This window comes from Pelophylax lessonae, assembly GCF_965119305.1.
Source record: "Pelophylax lessonae genome assembly, chromosome: 12".
Taxonomy (NCBI): domain Eukaryota; kingdom Metazoa; phylum Chordata; class Amphibia; order Anura; family Ranidae; genus Pelophylax; species Pelophylax lessonae.
The window spans coordinates 216,860,850-216,877,451 of NC_138779.1; the positions used below are offsets into that span (position 1 = coordinate 216,860,850).

A 16,602-nucleotide genomic window follows, 5' to 3' on the forward strand; every position below is an offset into this window, starting at 1 on the left:
GTAATTGTAATAAAAACAATTACATAGATCTAATGGGGTTCTGCTATCAATATTAATTTCCAAAGTCAAATTTATTAAGCTATACTCCCATTTCTAAAAGTTTCACAATTGGTCTTCCCTTTTACAGCACGATATCTATTAGCTTATTATTTTTTATTACATTGTAATTCTTTTTTTTGGGGGGGGGGTAAAATATATTTAGAATCATGGCTAGCTTATGAATAAATTATAATTTTTCATAAGCTAGCCATTATAATTATAATTACTATTATTTTTATTAATAATAAACATTAATAATAATTATTATTATTACTTATAAGTCTAAGCTAAATGTATATATTTTTTTACATAAACAGTATTTTGTTGTTTAAGCACCAATTTGGCAAAAAAATAACATTTAAAATGCTATATATATATATATATATATATATATATATATATATATATATGTATATATATATATATATATATATTTATTTATTTTTTATTATTACATTTTAATTCTTTTTTTTTGGGCGGGTGGGGGGGGACAATAATTATGGCTAGCTTATGAATAAATTATAATTATTCATAAGCTAGCCATTGTAATTATAATTAATTATTAATAAATATTAATTAATATTACTTAAAATTCTAGGCTTAATTATTATTTTTTTTTTTTTTACATAAACAGTATATTGCTGTTTAAGCACCAATTTGGCAAGAAAAGAACATTTAGAAATGCTGCTTTAATATTTTTGCCCACGAACATTAGAATTTACATAAAAATGTCACCATAAAAAACATGTGCAATTAAAGCTAATATTTGCAAATATTGGTAAGGTGATTATTTCTGCCGTCAATATCAAATTCCAAAATCAAATTTATTAAGCTATACCCCCATTTCTAAAGAAAATTCACAATTGGTCTCCCATTTTGCAGCACAATATCTGTTAGCTTATTATTTTTTATTAAATTGTAAATCTTTTTTTTTGGGGGGGGGGGGGGTAAAATATATTTTTTTAATCATAGCTAGCTTATGAATATATGAGTATAAATTATAATTTTAAGCTACATTTTTTTTTTTTTAAATAAAGCAGTATTTTGCCATTTAAGCACCAATTTGGGGGGAAAAATGCTGCTTTTTGAAAAAGAAAAAAAAAATTGTGTCGAAGAAAATAAGAATTATCACATTGTAATTTTTTTTCTCTGTGGGGGAAAGGGGATATATTCAGAATTATGGCTAGCTTATGAATAAATTATAGTTGAAGGTATTAATTATAATTTTAAGCTTAATAATTTTTTCTTTTATTGCTTCTCAATCCATTGGTCTGATTATTGCACTTGGAATTTCCACTCATTGCTCGAGCTAAGCAGATTATTCAACAAAAAAGTGAAGCGGACATGTGGATGGTTTGCCGCACTGATTGAGAAGCTCTGCACTGACGTCTTCCTCCTCTTGATATATTTTTTTTCTTGATTTTTTTACTTTGAAGCTTGAGTCTCACGTTAATTATGTGGCATGCTCCACATTGTAGGGTCGTTGCTAATAGTTTCATGGAAACCAGTATATAGACCATGTGTCTAACTGATAGTATTAATAAATAATGCCCGATGCGCCTTGATAACACCATCTATATAAAATACCATGGATTTCAGGATCCACCAGTTGGAGGTACTATGTTCTTCCACCAGTGGAAAGATGTCAACTTTGGGACTATAAAATTAGCCCTGATCTGTGCGGTTCCTATGAGGAAGCTGCTGAATGGCTGCGGGATGATGAGGTCACGCGTCTCTTTTTCAACAAAAGTTTGATCTGCAATGAAGAGGAGCCACAAAGTCACAAGTGTAGTAGAAGAAAGAACATATTGTCAAGGGTTTCGATCAAAACAGCTCTTCTCTAAAATACACAATCGGAGCACTTTCAAAGTCTACCTGTCAGCTCCTTTATACACTATACTGTCAAAAGTATTGGGACGCCTGCCTTTACACACACATGAACTTTAATGGCATCCCAGTCTTAGTCTGTAGGGTTCAATATTGAGTTGGCTCCGCCCTTTGCAGCTATAACAGCTTTAACTCTTCTGGGAAGGCCGTCCACAAGGTTTAGGAGTGTCTATAGGAATGTTTGACCATTCTTCCAGAAGCGCATTTGTGAGGTCAGGCACTGATGTTGGAAGGTCTGGCTCGCAGTCTCAGCTCTAATTCATCCCAAAGGTGTTCTGTGGGGTTGAGGTCAGGACTCTGTGCAGGCCAGTTAAGTTCCTCCACCCCAAACTCGCTCATCCATGTCTGTATGGACCTTGCTTTGTGCACTGGTCATGTTGGAACAGGAAGGGGCCATCGCCAAACTGTTACCACAACGTTGGAAGAATAAAATTGTCCAAAATGTCTTGGTATGCTTCATTGGATCTAAGGGGCCAAGGCCAACACTTGAAAAACAACCCCAAACCATAATCCCCCCTCCACCAAATGATTTGGACCAGTGCACAAAGCAAGGTCTATAAAGACATGGATGGGTGAGTTTGGGGTGAAGGAACTTGGCTGGCCTGACCTCAACCTGATAGAACACCTTTGGGATGAATTAGAGTAAAGACTGCGAGCCAGGTCTTCTTGTCCAACATCAGTGCCTGACCTCACAAATGCACTTCTGGAAGAATGGTCAATCATTCCCACTTTTGACAATATAGTGTATGTAAAGCCCTGGTCAACAACAGATACCATGAGATACCTGTTGTCACCTGATTCATAGCCAACATTCGTCTTATGTGCACCACTAAAGGTTTGCTTCCCCAATTTTCAGACAAAATTTCACCAAGCTGCAATTTTCCCATTTAATCAGCAAGCCAATGGATTTTTAAAAAAAGTTTAACATTGCTAAACCGTCACAATGTAAGCAGGTGCAGTTAGCTTTCCTACCTATAGGGGGGGCTTGTGCCATTGCTGCATGGGAAGCAGGGTTTTGTAAGGGAATTGGTCCTTTAGCGGTCCTTTACCAATGGAAACAGATGTAACAGTGCTATTATCTTCTCATTCCATAGGTCCAGACCTGGTGCCTAGACTATGAGACTTCTGATGCCTCCGCAAGACACAATCCACTGGAGAAAAAGTTGTCACCTGGGTAGGTCAACAAAACGTGGTCTTCCTGTATTAAATCACATGAATAGGGATTCCATCCAGCGCTTTGAAAAGGGATTGGGCAAAGAATTCTTGGGAGAAATGACGGCCATTTTGGGTGAGGGAACCCTTTAAATAAGGGAATCCATCATGTAATTTTGGCACGCTTTGGGTGAGTGATTGGACAAGGATAGGAACCCGCTTGTGAAGGACAGCATATAGGGAGGGGTTCCAGGTGAGCAGGGAAGGTTTAAGGAATGGTCCTTCAACGCTACATTCACTACGGTGACCGGTACGGGATTGTAGCCAGCCTTCGGTAACATATCTTGTCAATGGTCGATTATTCATTGAGGCGCTGTATTAAGTTTCAAAGACTTGATTAACAGTTGTGCTAAGAAACCTGCTTAAGATTAATATAAAATACCTCCATGCACCATATACTGTGTGTGAAGGATTCCTCCCGAAATGTGTACCCAACTTAGGCTCCACATACGCCTTCAAACTCTTCCCTTACCATAGGTGTTAACATTTTATGCCTAGCTGGTGTATTTAAGTCAATCATACGCTCTATCTGAATGGACCACAGACAGGGGCGGACTAGGCCGGGGGACAATTGTCCCTTGGGCCGCTCCGATGCCCTGTAAAAAGGCTACTTCACTTCCACTGCAGACATGCCTGAAGGCTTCCTGGTGAAAGTAAAAAGTCCCCACCAGTGTCTCACCAGGTTCACGATGAGGACAAGGACAGAGTGCAGGCCGTCCCCTGGCATGGATGGTGAACACCGTGTCCGAGCAAAAGCCAGCTCTGCACACCACTGGAGGCTCTCCTCTCAGCCCCGGCTCCCCCCTGCAGCCCCTGGCTGCCCCCTGTTGGCCAGTTCAGGAACCCAGAGTCAGTGTAGTTGCCCAACCCACCCAGTGAGCAAAGAGTACCTTGAGTGGAGCTTCAGCCTGGAATGAGGATCGGGAGAAGGCAGGGAAGAGCGAGAGTGGGAGAGGGGGGCCGAGTTGCTGCACCATGGGCCTCTGGGTTGTAACTGCCCCCTGGGCCAAAAATTGCCAGTCAGCCCCAGACCACAGAACACTTGGTATTCAACAAATGTGTCTTTGTTTTTCCTTCCTTCTTTCCATCCATCATTCTGATTAGCTGCTAATAATTGCTCAGTAAGCCTAGCGGAAGAGTGGCTTCTTTGTCCAAGTCCACAGAGCACTTGTTATTCATCAAATTTGTGTCTTTGTTTTTCTTTCCTTCCTTCCTTCCTTCCTTCCTTCCTTCCTTCCTTCCTTCCTTCCTTCCTTCCTTCCTTCCTTCCTTCCTTCCTTCCTTCCTTCCTTCCTTCCTTCCTCCTTCCTTCCTTCCTTCCTTCCTCCTTCCTCCTTCCTTCCCTCCATCGTTATAATTAGCTGCTAATAATTGCCCAGTAAGCCTAGCGGAAGAGTGGCTTCTTTGTCCAAGTCCACAGAGCACTTGTTATTCATCAAATTTGTGTCTTTGTTTTTCTTTCCTTCCTTCCTTCCTTCCTTCCTTCCTTCCTTCCTTCCTTCCTTCCTTCCTTCCTTCCTTCCTTCCTTCCTTCCTTCCTTCCTTCCTTCCTTCCTTCCCTCCCTCCCTCCTTCCTTCCTTCCCTCCATCGTTCTGATTAGCTGCTAATAATTGCTCAGAAAGACTAGCGGAAGAGTGGCTTCTTTGTCCAAGTCCACAGAGCACTTGTTATTCATCAAATTTGTGTCTTTGTTTTTCTTTCCTTCCTTCCTTCCTTCCTTCCTTCCTTCCTTCCTTCCTTCCTTCCTTCCTTCCTTCCTTCCTTCCTTCCTTCCTTCCTTCCTTCCTTCCTTCCTTCCTTCCTTCCCTCCCTCCCTCCTTCCTTCCTTCCCTCCATCGTTCTGATTAGCTGCTAATAATTGCTCAGAAAGACTAGCGGAAGAGTGGCTTCTTTGTCCAAGTCCACAGAGCACTTGTTATTCATCAAATTTGTGTCTTTGTTTTTCCTTCCTTCCCTCCTTCCTTCCTTCCTTCCTTCCTTCCTTCCTTCGCTCCCTCCTTCCTTCCTTCCCTCCATCGTTCTGATTAGCTGCTAATAATTGCTCAGTAAGCCTAGCGGAAGAGTGGCTTCTTTGTCCAAGTCCACAGAGCACTTAATATTCAACAAATTTGTGTCTTTGTTTTTCCTTCCTTCCTTCCTTCCTTCCTTCCTTCCTTCCTTCCTTCCTTCCTTCCTTCCTTCCTTCCTTCCTTCCTTCCTTCCTTCCTTCCTTCCTTCCTTCCTTCCTTCCTTCCCTTGTTCTGATTAGCTGCTAATAATTGCTCAGTAAGCCTAGCGGAAGAGTGGCTTCTTTGCCCAGGTCCACTCTCAGCAATGTACTTACTTGTTCTGATAATTCCCCCAGAGGCACCAGATGAGCCGGTTGGTCATTCTCCAGATTGCGCACACTCGGATCGCCGCCATGGAAGAGCAGGCGCTGGATTAGGTACTCAGTGGAAGGGTTAGGAGGCAACGCAGCAGCCATGTGCAACACCGTGTTTCCATGAGCCTACAGGAGAGGACGGGAAACACAATGCAGTCAGTTGTGGAAGTGACAGACAGGGTTATGTAAGGCCAAACCCACCCCACCAATAGCCTGACTCACCTTCATGTTGATGAACATGGTTAGGTCAATGTGGGGCATCTGAAGGAAGAATTTCACCAGGGGGATGTTGCCGGCCTGGACAGATAGGTGGAGGACCGTTTTATTGCTTTTAATTTCCTGTTCAAGAAAGCCATAATTAATTTTTAGCTTCACCAGCACCTGACAGGAGGACCTCCATAGAGGCCCATTATACTTCCAATGAGAACTCCACTTTTTTGGGATCAATTCAATTTTTTTCCCCTTAAACTGATATATTGTTTCATTTCAAAATTACAGCTTTACTTTAAGAGCCAATTCACACTAATCCGACTTGTCAGGCGACTTGGTAGTGCTCCATGCTGTGCAATGGAACCGTTCTAATCAGAGCGACTTAAGTCGCTCCGACTTAGAAAAAGGTTCCTGCACTATTTTTGGGAGCCACTTGTATTGACTTCTATTATGAGAAGTCGTTTGCAAGTCGCGATGAAGTCGTGCTGCACGGGCGACTTCAAAGTCGCCCAAAGTCAGGGCGACTTTGAGTCGGATTAGTGTGAACTGGCTCTTACAAATACATTCCTAGACTTTTCTATAAACACACTCAGCAGCGTCTATATGTTTTTGGAATATATAAATTCAATTGACTAAGGCAATCAGCCCCGTGTAAGGTTGGTTGGGAGGGAGACCATCTGTGCAACAGAAAGTTAGCGTTGCTATTGATATATATGACATATTCAGGGCTTTTTTCTCAGAAAATAGGTACAGGAACTCAGCCACGAACCCCCAAACACCCCCCCCACACACACACCCTCCAAACCGCATGCCGACCGCCGCACGACTATTTACATGCGGCAGTCAGCCCCGTACAGGCAAAACGACGTAGGGCTACGTCGCTCACCTACGAGCCTCTAGGGGGCGAGCGCGTGCCGCCGGAGGCGCGCTCCCACCCCCGCTCGTTCCCTGACATGTCCGCGCGAGTGACCGGCAGCCCCGATGTCCGCCGGTCACCCGCGATCTCCCGCTGGAGAGGGAGAAAGGCAGGCGGCTGATGTAAACAAAGCCGTCTGTCATTCTCCCTGGTGTAACTGCAGAGATCATACGATCCTGCTATGTAGGATCGTATGTCTCTGTGGTTACATCACTATCCACGCCCCTTTACAGTAAGAAGCACGCCCCTAGGGACACACTTAACCCCTTGATCACTAATAAAGTTAACCCCTTCCCTGCCAGTGTCATTTGTACAGTAACAGTGCATATGTATATCACTGATTACTGTAGTAATGCCACTGGTACTCCCAAAAGTGTCAAAAATGTCAGTCAAGGGTCCGATCTGTCCGCCGCAATGTCGCAGTCCCGCTAAAAAAAATCGCAGATCGCCGCCATTACTAGTTAAAAAAACAATAAAAATTACATAAATCTTTCCCTTAGTTAATAAACGCAATAACTTTTTAGCAAACCAATGAAAATACGCTTATTGCGATTTTGTTAACCAAACATAGGTAGCAGAAAACAAATTGGCCTAAAATGTTAAAAAATTAAGATTTTTACATTTTTTGGGGGGAATTTCATATAAAAAAAATTTGAAAAATATTGTTATTTTTTTCAAAATTGTCGCTCTTTTTTTGTTTATAGCGCAAAAAGAAAAAATCGCACAGGTGATCAAATGCCACCAAAAGAAAGCTCTGTTTGTGGGAAAAAAAGGACGTCAATTTCATTTGGGTACAGCGTCGCACGACCGCGCAATTGTTCGTTAAAATCACGCAGTGCCGAATCGCAAAATAGGCCCTGGTCTTTGAGCAGGAAAATCCTCCGGGGCTTAAGTGGTTAAAGGGGCATTGAATATAAGGAGTGTATTACGCACAGAGTGCAGAGTTTGGGGGGGGGGGGGTTACGCACAGAGTGCAGAGTTTGCACACAGAGTGAAGAGTTTGGGGGGGGGGGGTTACGCACAGAGTGCAGAGTTTGGGGGGGGGGTTACGCACAGAGTGCAGAGTTTGGGAGTGCATTACGTACATAGTGTAGAGTTTAGGGGTGCACTAAACACACAATACAGAGTTCAGCCTTCTTCCACAGCTGCTTATCTCTGCACTTCAATCCAAATCTCGTTTTCACCCCTCTTCAGATCTGACCTCTGCATGCAACCCCCTCTCCGCTGCTCCATCTTCTCCCAACCTCTTTAAAAGCCCCACTATCTTCCACATGTCTTACTTTTGTTGCTATATTAGGCTGAAGAACCCAGTCGGCTCTAGAACTCTTGCACAATGCATTTAGCTCGTCTCTCTCACACTCGGAGAGATTATCCAGTGAGGGTGTAAGCATCTACATTGCACCCCGGGCACCTGCATCTCCCCTGTTCCTGTCCTGCACTCAGTGGGAGCCACTCAGAATATCAGATCTGGGGGAGCCGTTGGAAGACAAGCTGTCACTGGTAAACACAGAAGCCGGACTTCTGTGTTTACAAGTGATAGTGGTGAGCAGGGAGCAGAGAGCCTGAGCCAGAGGTGGTGGAACTGAGTTCCACCAAGTTCCAGCTGAAAAAAAGCCCTGGACATATTTATGTTGAGGACACCACATGTCTCCTTGCTTGCTTCTTTACATCTGTTAATTGCAGAAGATCATTAATAGATGGTAGGAGAGCACAAGCAGAATTGCATATTGATGGCAAAAATGAGGGCTCAGAGAGAAGGGCCTGGGACTCGGAGGGAAAGGCTTGGGGACCAATGGAAAGGGCAGGGGGACCCTTCATTGTTTAAGTAAATCTCCCCCATAAAGTTGCATGACAAGTCAAAACACATTTATTTCAATGGGTGTCATTTACTACTTTTCTGCGACTTTGGTGCAATGTGAGTGCCATAGAGTGTAATGTTAAATCACGAAAGTCGCAAAGAAGTTGAAAGGAAAATGCAAGCAAGTTGCACGACTTGGAGTCGCTGCAGTGTGAACCGAGCCTTGCGGGATCCTTTTCACATGTTTTCACATGTTCTGCATTTCTGATGTCTTGAGCCCCCTCCATGGTGGTGGAACACCAGGGCCCGGTTGCAACTATGACCTTTTACCTGGTTCCGCCACTGATAATATGCTAACTGCATCTGTGGAACACACCACTAACTGAATTTTCAGTAATATTCAGGTAAGCTATGAATGGTACCTGACTGGTGAGGTTGGCCCCCATCTGGAGCAGGAGCTGGACACATAACATGGTTACTCGGTCTTGCTGCTGGGTGTTGGAAGTGTTTTGGCTGTTTTTGCTCTTGAAGGCGTTATTCTGAGCTATAACAGCACAATGAAGTGGAGTCAGACCTAGAAGGAACAGAAAACATGCAAAGTTACCTCTAGAATTTCATACAGGTCAAGCAGGACACCAGGCACATTTTTTCAGGTAGATGGTTGAAGGTTCAGAACTCCTTTTAGTTTTTTTGTTGCTGTTTTTGTCCCTCTACTTCCTGTTCTGGCAATTGCACAGCAATAGGAAAGTGGCAGGAGCTGTAACCCTTCCACAGCCCATCCATACAATGTTACGGCTTGAGTTAAAGTTCACCTCTTGCAATGTCCTTTTTTAGATACCCTCCTTCATCCAACTAAGAAAAGAAAACGATTGCTGACCGGCCAGCAGAGATGAGCACCTACATCCCTTGCAAACACTGGAGAGTCACCATAGAATGATATGTCTGTCAGGACCCGAACTTGAACCTGGGACCTCCACTGTGCCTGGCAATGACTCTACTTGCTGAACCACCTGGAATGCTGGACAGCTCCCTGGACAAATCCTTGAATGATCCTGCTGTGAATCTTAATTGCCTTGAACCTTGAACCCTTTGCTCCTCCCATTAACCTCTTGATTTAAGCAATGTCTCTTCACTTCCTGTTTGCCAGAATATTGTGCCTTCACCAGCCAATATCTCGCTTGTCTCTCCTGCTGCCATCCATATCTTCGCTGCCATTCGTTATCGACACTTGGCTTGTTCCTCAACTACTCTTCTGCCTAATTCCAACCTGAAACTACTCATTACCGACCTTTGGCTATTCCTAGACTATGCTTCTGCTTGATCCCAACCTGCTTTATCTGCTACTGGACCCTGGCTTGCTCACCTCCTGGTGGGGGGATCCTGAGGACCCCGACCTGGTACTAACATGCAGCAAAATCCATCTCCACCATCAGGAGCGCTGGTGAACACCGGTTAGTACTTAGATTCTGCACCTCAGGTGAGCCTGCGTCATCTGCCAGGGTGACCTGCCTGTGTTCCTATCCAGCTGGTTCCTGTGTAAGCTGCTATAGCTACTGGTCTTCGAGCCTGACTCCCGATCATGACAATTTCTCTTGCAAACGTTGGATTAAATACAGGTCTGGACTAGGATAAAAAATAGGCCCGGGCATTTTAGACTGTGCAGCCTCGAGCCCTTGGAGCCAGGACACGGTGTCAAATGAAACCTTTGTGATCCTGGTAGTTCTGTCATTGCTTTCAGTCGTTTTTTATTTTTAGATTTTTTTAAACATTTTTTTACCATTTTATTTTATTTATTTATTTTACAGTTTTATTTTTTTATTATTTTTTACATTTTTTTTAAGAGCCTTGTTTGAGGGGCTTTGGTGAGATGTCAGGGGTCTAAACAGACCTCTGACATCTCACCTTTGAGACAGGGAAAGGAGATTGAGGACCTTGCCCTCAATCTCCATCCCAGCAGCCTCAGCAGCACAGAATGAATGAACAGGAATAGCTCTGTACAGAGGTTTTCTGTTCATTCACAAACTGAAGCCTCAGTTATGAATGGACAAAGTCAGTGATTGGTACTGATCACTGACTGTCCATTTAGACAAGGAAGGAGCCGGTAAAAAAAATATTTACCAACCCCATCCCTGCTCTTCATCCTGACAGATCCCCCTCAGCACTGCTGGGTTCCCCCTACTCTCTGCCTCAGGCTGCTGTGGGGGATCTCTCAGGATGGAGATCGGAGAAAGGGTCTGTAAATATGTCATGGGAGGAGGGGGTGCCAGGAGAGTACACACGTGGGACCAGGAGGAGGGACAGGAGCCCAGGGGCAGCAGAAAGAAGATGGATAGGAAGGGGGGGGGTAGGGGTGGCATATATGATCTGCCCACATCTCTCCTGCTGCCGAGGAGGAAAAACGGGCATTCAGCAGCGGCAGGAGGGAAATGGAGGGATTGGTTCCTCTATATACCACCCCCGCCGCCACTCCTATCCAGGCGTGGCTTATGCCCAGTCTGGGCAAATGCCTGGTTTGCCCTATGCCCAGTCTGGGCCTGATGAAATATGACCAGCCACTGGTTAACCACATTTTAGAAATTAATACCCTTGCTCGACTCACCATCATAATTTCTGGCTTCTACGTCAAGGTTCTTCTGATGTGAAAGAGCCAGGAAAACCTAAAACAAAATTTCGATGAAATAGAGGGAATAGCAGGCAGGACATGTTCTCATTTTGACCCTATTAGGAATGCGAGCTATGAATTTGCACCATTTGCCTACCGGGCACTTTCACCCCCTTCCTGCCCAGGACAATTTTCAGCTTTCAGCGCTGTCGCACTTTGAATGACAATTGCACGGTCATCCATCACTGTACTCAAACAAAATTTTTATTATTATTTCCACACAAATAGAGCCTTCTTTTGGTGATATTTATTCACCACTGAGTTTTTAATTTTTTGATTATAAAAATAAATACATTTTTGAAAAAAAAAAACTTTTTCTAGTTTTTATAAAATTTTGAAAACAGGTAATTTTTCTCTTTCACTGATGTGCGCTGTTGAAGCTACACTGATGGCCACTTTTAGGTTGCACTGATGGGCACTGATAGGCTGCTGCACTGATAGGCATTGATGAGGCGGCACTGATGGGCACTGATAGGCTGCACCAATGGGCACTGATGAGGCGGCACTGGTGGAAATTGATGAGGAGGAGCGAATATGCAGCACTGATGGGTACTGATAGGTGGCACTGATGGACACTGATAGGCAGCATTTATGGGCACTTATGGGTACTAATAGGCGGCAATGGTGGGCACTAATAGGTGTGACTGATGTGCAGTGATAGGGGTCACTGATGGGTACTGATAGGCGGCAATGGTGGGCACTAATAGGTGGGACTGATGTGCAGTGATAGGGGTCACTGATGGGTACTGATAGGTGGCACTGATGTGCAGTGATAGGGGTCACTGATGGGCATTGATAGGCTGCACTGATGGGCACTGATGAGGCGGCACTGGTGGGAACTGATGAGGAGGAGTAAATATGCAGCACTGATGGGCACTGATAGGCGGCACTGATAAACACTAATAGGCAGCATTTATGGGCACTTATTGGCACTGACAGGCGGCAATGATGGGCACTGATAGGGGGCACTGATATGCAGTGATAGGCGGCACTGATGGGTACTGATAGATGGCACCAATAGGCGGCACTGGTGGGCACTGACAGTCCTCACTGATTGGGCTGCACTGACAATCATTTCACTATAAAATTTTGCAAACAGGTAATTTTTCTCTTTCACTGATGGGCACTTTTAGGCTGCACTGATGGGCACGTCCCCCCCCCTCCCGCGGCTCTCCCAGGTCTTCCACCCCACCGGGAGACCCGGGCATCCTACCTCCACCGCCGTTGGAGAGAATACCCAATCAAAGCCGCATTCGGCTCTGATCGGTCTCCATGTAAAAAACCTGGAAGTGATGTCATGACATCACTTCCGGGTACTTGGCGCCAAATTAAAAAAAAATGACAGCATTCAAAACAGCCAAACTTGGCGTTTTGAATGCTTTTCGGTGCCGAGGAGAGGTGTGGGGTCTTTTAGACCCCCAGATCCCTCCACAAGGAGCACCTTTGGAAAATAAAAAATAACAATTTTTTTTACATGTCCGAAAATATCGACCGATACCGATATCCCATGACCAAAATATCGGTAAAAACAATATCGGTCGATCACTAATTGATTCCATAAGCCCATCCCCCCACAGTTAGAAAGCACCCCCCTAGGGACACATTTATCCCTTTGATCGACCTTGATGACAACCCCCTTTCCTGCCAGTCTCATTATTACAGTGACAGTGCATATTTTTAGCACTGATTACTGTAGTAATGTCACTGGTCCCCCCAAAAGTGTCATAAATGTCAATTAGGTGTCTTATCTGCTAAAAATCGCTGATCGCTGCCATTACTAGTAAAAAAAAAAAAATTAAATAAAAATTACATAAATCTTTCCCCTAGTCTGTAGACGCAATAACTTTTGCGCAAACCAATCAATATTTACTTATTGGGATTTTTTTTTTCACCAAAAAATATGTAGCAGAATACAAATTGGCCTAAAATGATGAAACAAATTAGATTTTTATAGTGTATATTCACATTTTTTTTATAGAACTTGTCTACAGAAGTTGTTTCTTGCACTTACTCTGAGGACCTCATAAAATCCATAGGTTCCAGCGACATGTAGGGCTGTCTGCCCCTTGCAGTCCGCAGCATTGACATCCGCACCCAGCGTGATCAGGTCATACACGATCTCAGGCTGGTTGGCTGCAACGGCCACCAGGAGTGGAGTCTGCATAGAGGAGAAATGAAAAAAGTCAGACAAGACGACCCTCCATATTCTGCACAGGACAGTGCAACATCTACTGCAGCTCTGCATATGGGGTGGGCAACTACATGGCAGATGAGGTTTAATGTTGAAAAATGTAAAGTAATGCACTTGGGTGCCAGAAACCAGAAAGCAAACTACTCACTAGGGGGGGAACCTCTGGGTGAGTCTAGGATGGAAAAGGACCTGGGGGTACTGGTAGACAACAAGCTTGGCAGTGGCATGCAATGCCAAGCCGCTGCAAGCAAAGCAAACAGAATACTGGGATGTATAAAAAAGGGGATTCACTCCAGAAATAAAGAGATTATTCTCCCTCTCTATAAGACTCTGGTCCGGCCACATCTGGAGTATGCTGTCCAGTTCTGGGCACCGGTCCTCAGGAAGGATGTGCTGGAATTGGAGAGAGTCCAGAGAAGGGCAACAAAAATAATTAGGGGAATGGAGGACATCAGCTATGAGGAAAGACTACAAGCACTGAACTTATTCTCTCTGGAGAAGAGACGATTGAGGGGGGATATGATATCAATGTATAAATACTGTACTGGCGACCCTAGCATAAGGAACAAACTTTTTAGAGAAAGGGAATACAATAAGACACGTGGCCACTCACTAAAACTAGAAGAAAAGGTGGTTTAACCTTAAAGTACGCAAGGGGTTCTTCACTGTGAGAGCAGTAAGGATGTGGAATTCTCTTCCACAAGCAGTGGTATCAGCAGGGAGCATTGATAGTTTCAAAAAACTATTAGATGGGCACCTTAAAGACCACAACATACAGGGGTATACAATGTACAACATACAGGGGTATACAATGTACAACATACAGGGGGTATACAATGTACAACATACAGGGGGTATACAATGTACAACATACAGGGGTATACAATGTACAACATACAGGGGTATACAATATACAACATACAGGGGTATACAATGTACAACATACAGGGGTATACAATGTACAACATACAGGGGTATACAATGTACAACATACAGGGGTATACAATGTACAACATACAGGGGTATACAATGTACAACATACAGGGGTATACAATGTACAACATACAGGGGTATACAATGTACGGTTAACAGCAAACACACGGTTGCACCAGATTTTGCACTCTCCAGTTGTAATAAATCAACTCCGTAGAGTGGCTGAAAAGTCAACTATAAAGCAGGGAATGGCATTCCATTGTATTTGCACATAATTATTGGACTTGTTACCTTCCCATTATGCTCCTTCACGTCCAGTTGGCCATACTGCAGGTAGCGCTCAGCTGCAGCATAAGCCAGGCTCCGCATGCCTCTCGCAGCATAGAGGTGCAGGATCCTGTCAGCAAGAAAAAAGATTCAAGATGCAATCAGCAAGACGGGGGATACAGAAAGGGGCAGTGCAACGTGCAATATGAAGACCCAGAGAGCAAGCTTCCCCCAGGGCAAAGATGCCAAACTGCGCCCCCCCTTCCCTTAAAGTTAGGGTCAGGGCGCCCCCATCCCTGCCATAAACCATTGCGCCCAGGGAAGCCTCCCCTCCTGCCCACCCCTTGTCCCGGTCCTGTGCTGAGCACTCACGTGTCTCCATAGAACAAGCTTCCTCCATGGCTATTGCCAGGGTCAGATTTCCATTGCTGGACCCCAGGGCTGGGCAAAGGCATAGGAAGAAAAAGCAGCCACCTTGGGTGCTTCAACATGAGTGGGACTCAAAAGGGGTAGGATGTGGTGGGGTGGGGGGTTAACTTAATGAATGGACCAGAAATGAAACAAAGCAAATTTTCTCATTCTCCCATGTCTGCTGAGCCAGTGCCAGAACAAGGTCATCCAGCACCCAGGGCAAAGATGCCAAACTGCGCCCCCCTTTCCTTAAAGTTAGGATCAGGACACCCCCATCCCTGCGCCCAGGGCAGCCGCTCCCTCCTGCCCACCCCTTGTCCCGGCCCCATGCTGAGCACTCACGTGTCTCCATCTCCATCCTGTCGCAGAAGCAGGTCCGGTTTGAGGTTCTGAAGCTGAAGTCTGGCTTCCTCTAATTCCTGCGGTATTGATTCTGAAACCGCACAGCCTGGCACCCTGGCGTAGGTGTCTGCTGCTGCAACCGGACACGGGAACGGTGCCAGCCAGGGGGGATCGTGGGCAAAAGTGGATAAGTAGGAAGCGTGAGCAGCAGTAACAGTCTAGAAAAAAAACAAAAAACAAACATTTATTAATATTTTAATTCATGATATGTGACCAACTTTTGCTTGGAAATGCCTAAAAACCCAAAAGAAAGCAGTCACAGCCTGAGAAGAGAAGCCTACCCCCCTGCCATCTGCTGATTCGGACATATACCACTGCAATAAGCACAGCTCCATTCCCTGATGGTTAAAGGCTCAGCAGGGGGGGGGGGTGTGTGTTGTACCTCTGCAGAGAGACCACTTCTTTCACACAGATAGAAAGGGGCATGCTGGCAGGGGACAGGCTTTTATATTCATGCTGTGGCTGCTTTCTTACAAACTGTAAGACCTTGTAGAGCCTTTCTTTGGATGCACTGGGAATGTATTCAGCTGATTTTTAATTGAAAGCTCATTCATGTTCTAAAATATAAATTTTCTCAGTAAAAAAAAAATCTGCTGTGTAACCTCCCTTTCCAGTGCCCTGTAATAGGACAGCTGAGTAACAGCCACACCTCCCAGTAGAAGTGTCCTCACTATTGCAGAGCATTGGTCTCCAAAATGTGGCACGCGGGCCGGATATGGCCATTTGCTTGTCTTTATCTGGTCCTTGGGGCACCATGCCATCCACTGACACCAATGATGGGGCACTATTCCTCCCACTGACACCAATGATGGGGCACTATTCCTCCCACTGACACCAATGATGGGGCACTATTCCTCCCACTGACACCAATGATGGGGCACTATTCCTCCCACTGACACCAATGATGGGGCACTATTCCTCCCACTGACACCAATGATGGGGCACTTTTCCTCCCACTGACACCAATGATGGGGCACTATTCCTCCCACTGACACCACTGATGGGGCACAATTCCTCCCACTGACACCAATGATGGGGCACTATTCCTCCCACAAGCTTCAATGATGGGGCACTGTTCCTCCCACTGACACCAATGACGGGGCAATATTCCTCCTACTGACACCAATGATGGGGCACTATTCCTCCCACTGACACCAATGATGGGGCACTTTTCCTCCCACTGACACCAATGACGGGACACTATTCTTCCACTGATACCAATGATGGGGCACTATTCCTCCTACTGCCACCAATGATGGGGCACTATTCCTCCCACAAGCTCCAATGATGGGGCACTATTCCTTCCACTGA

The 16,602-nt window shown here is 44.9% G+C and overlaps 1 protein-coding gene across 1 annotated transcript; it reads right to left on the bottom strand.

Moving 5' to 3' along the window:
• Positions 1-1,524: 1,524 nt before the first annotated feature.
• NFKBID (NFKB inhibitor delta) lies at positions 1,525-14,607 on the bottom strand. Its single transcript, XM_082274262.1, has 7 exons — positions 14,503-14,607; positions 13,099-13,245; positions 11,025-11,082; positions 8,848-8,999; positions 5,724-5,840; positions 5,463-5,627; positions 1,525-1,795 (listed from the first exon to the last, which is right to left on the bottom strand). The coding sequence occupies exons 1-7, from the start codon at positions 14,578-14,580 to the stop codon at positions 1,727-1,729; spliced, it is 786 nt and encodes a 261-aa protein (XP_082130388.1). The 5' UTR covers positions 14,581-14,607; the 3' UTR covers positions 1,525-1,726.
• Between the last annotated feature and the right edge of the window lie 1,995 nt (positions 14,608-16,602).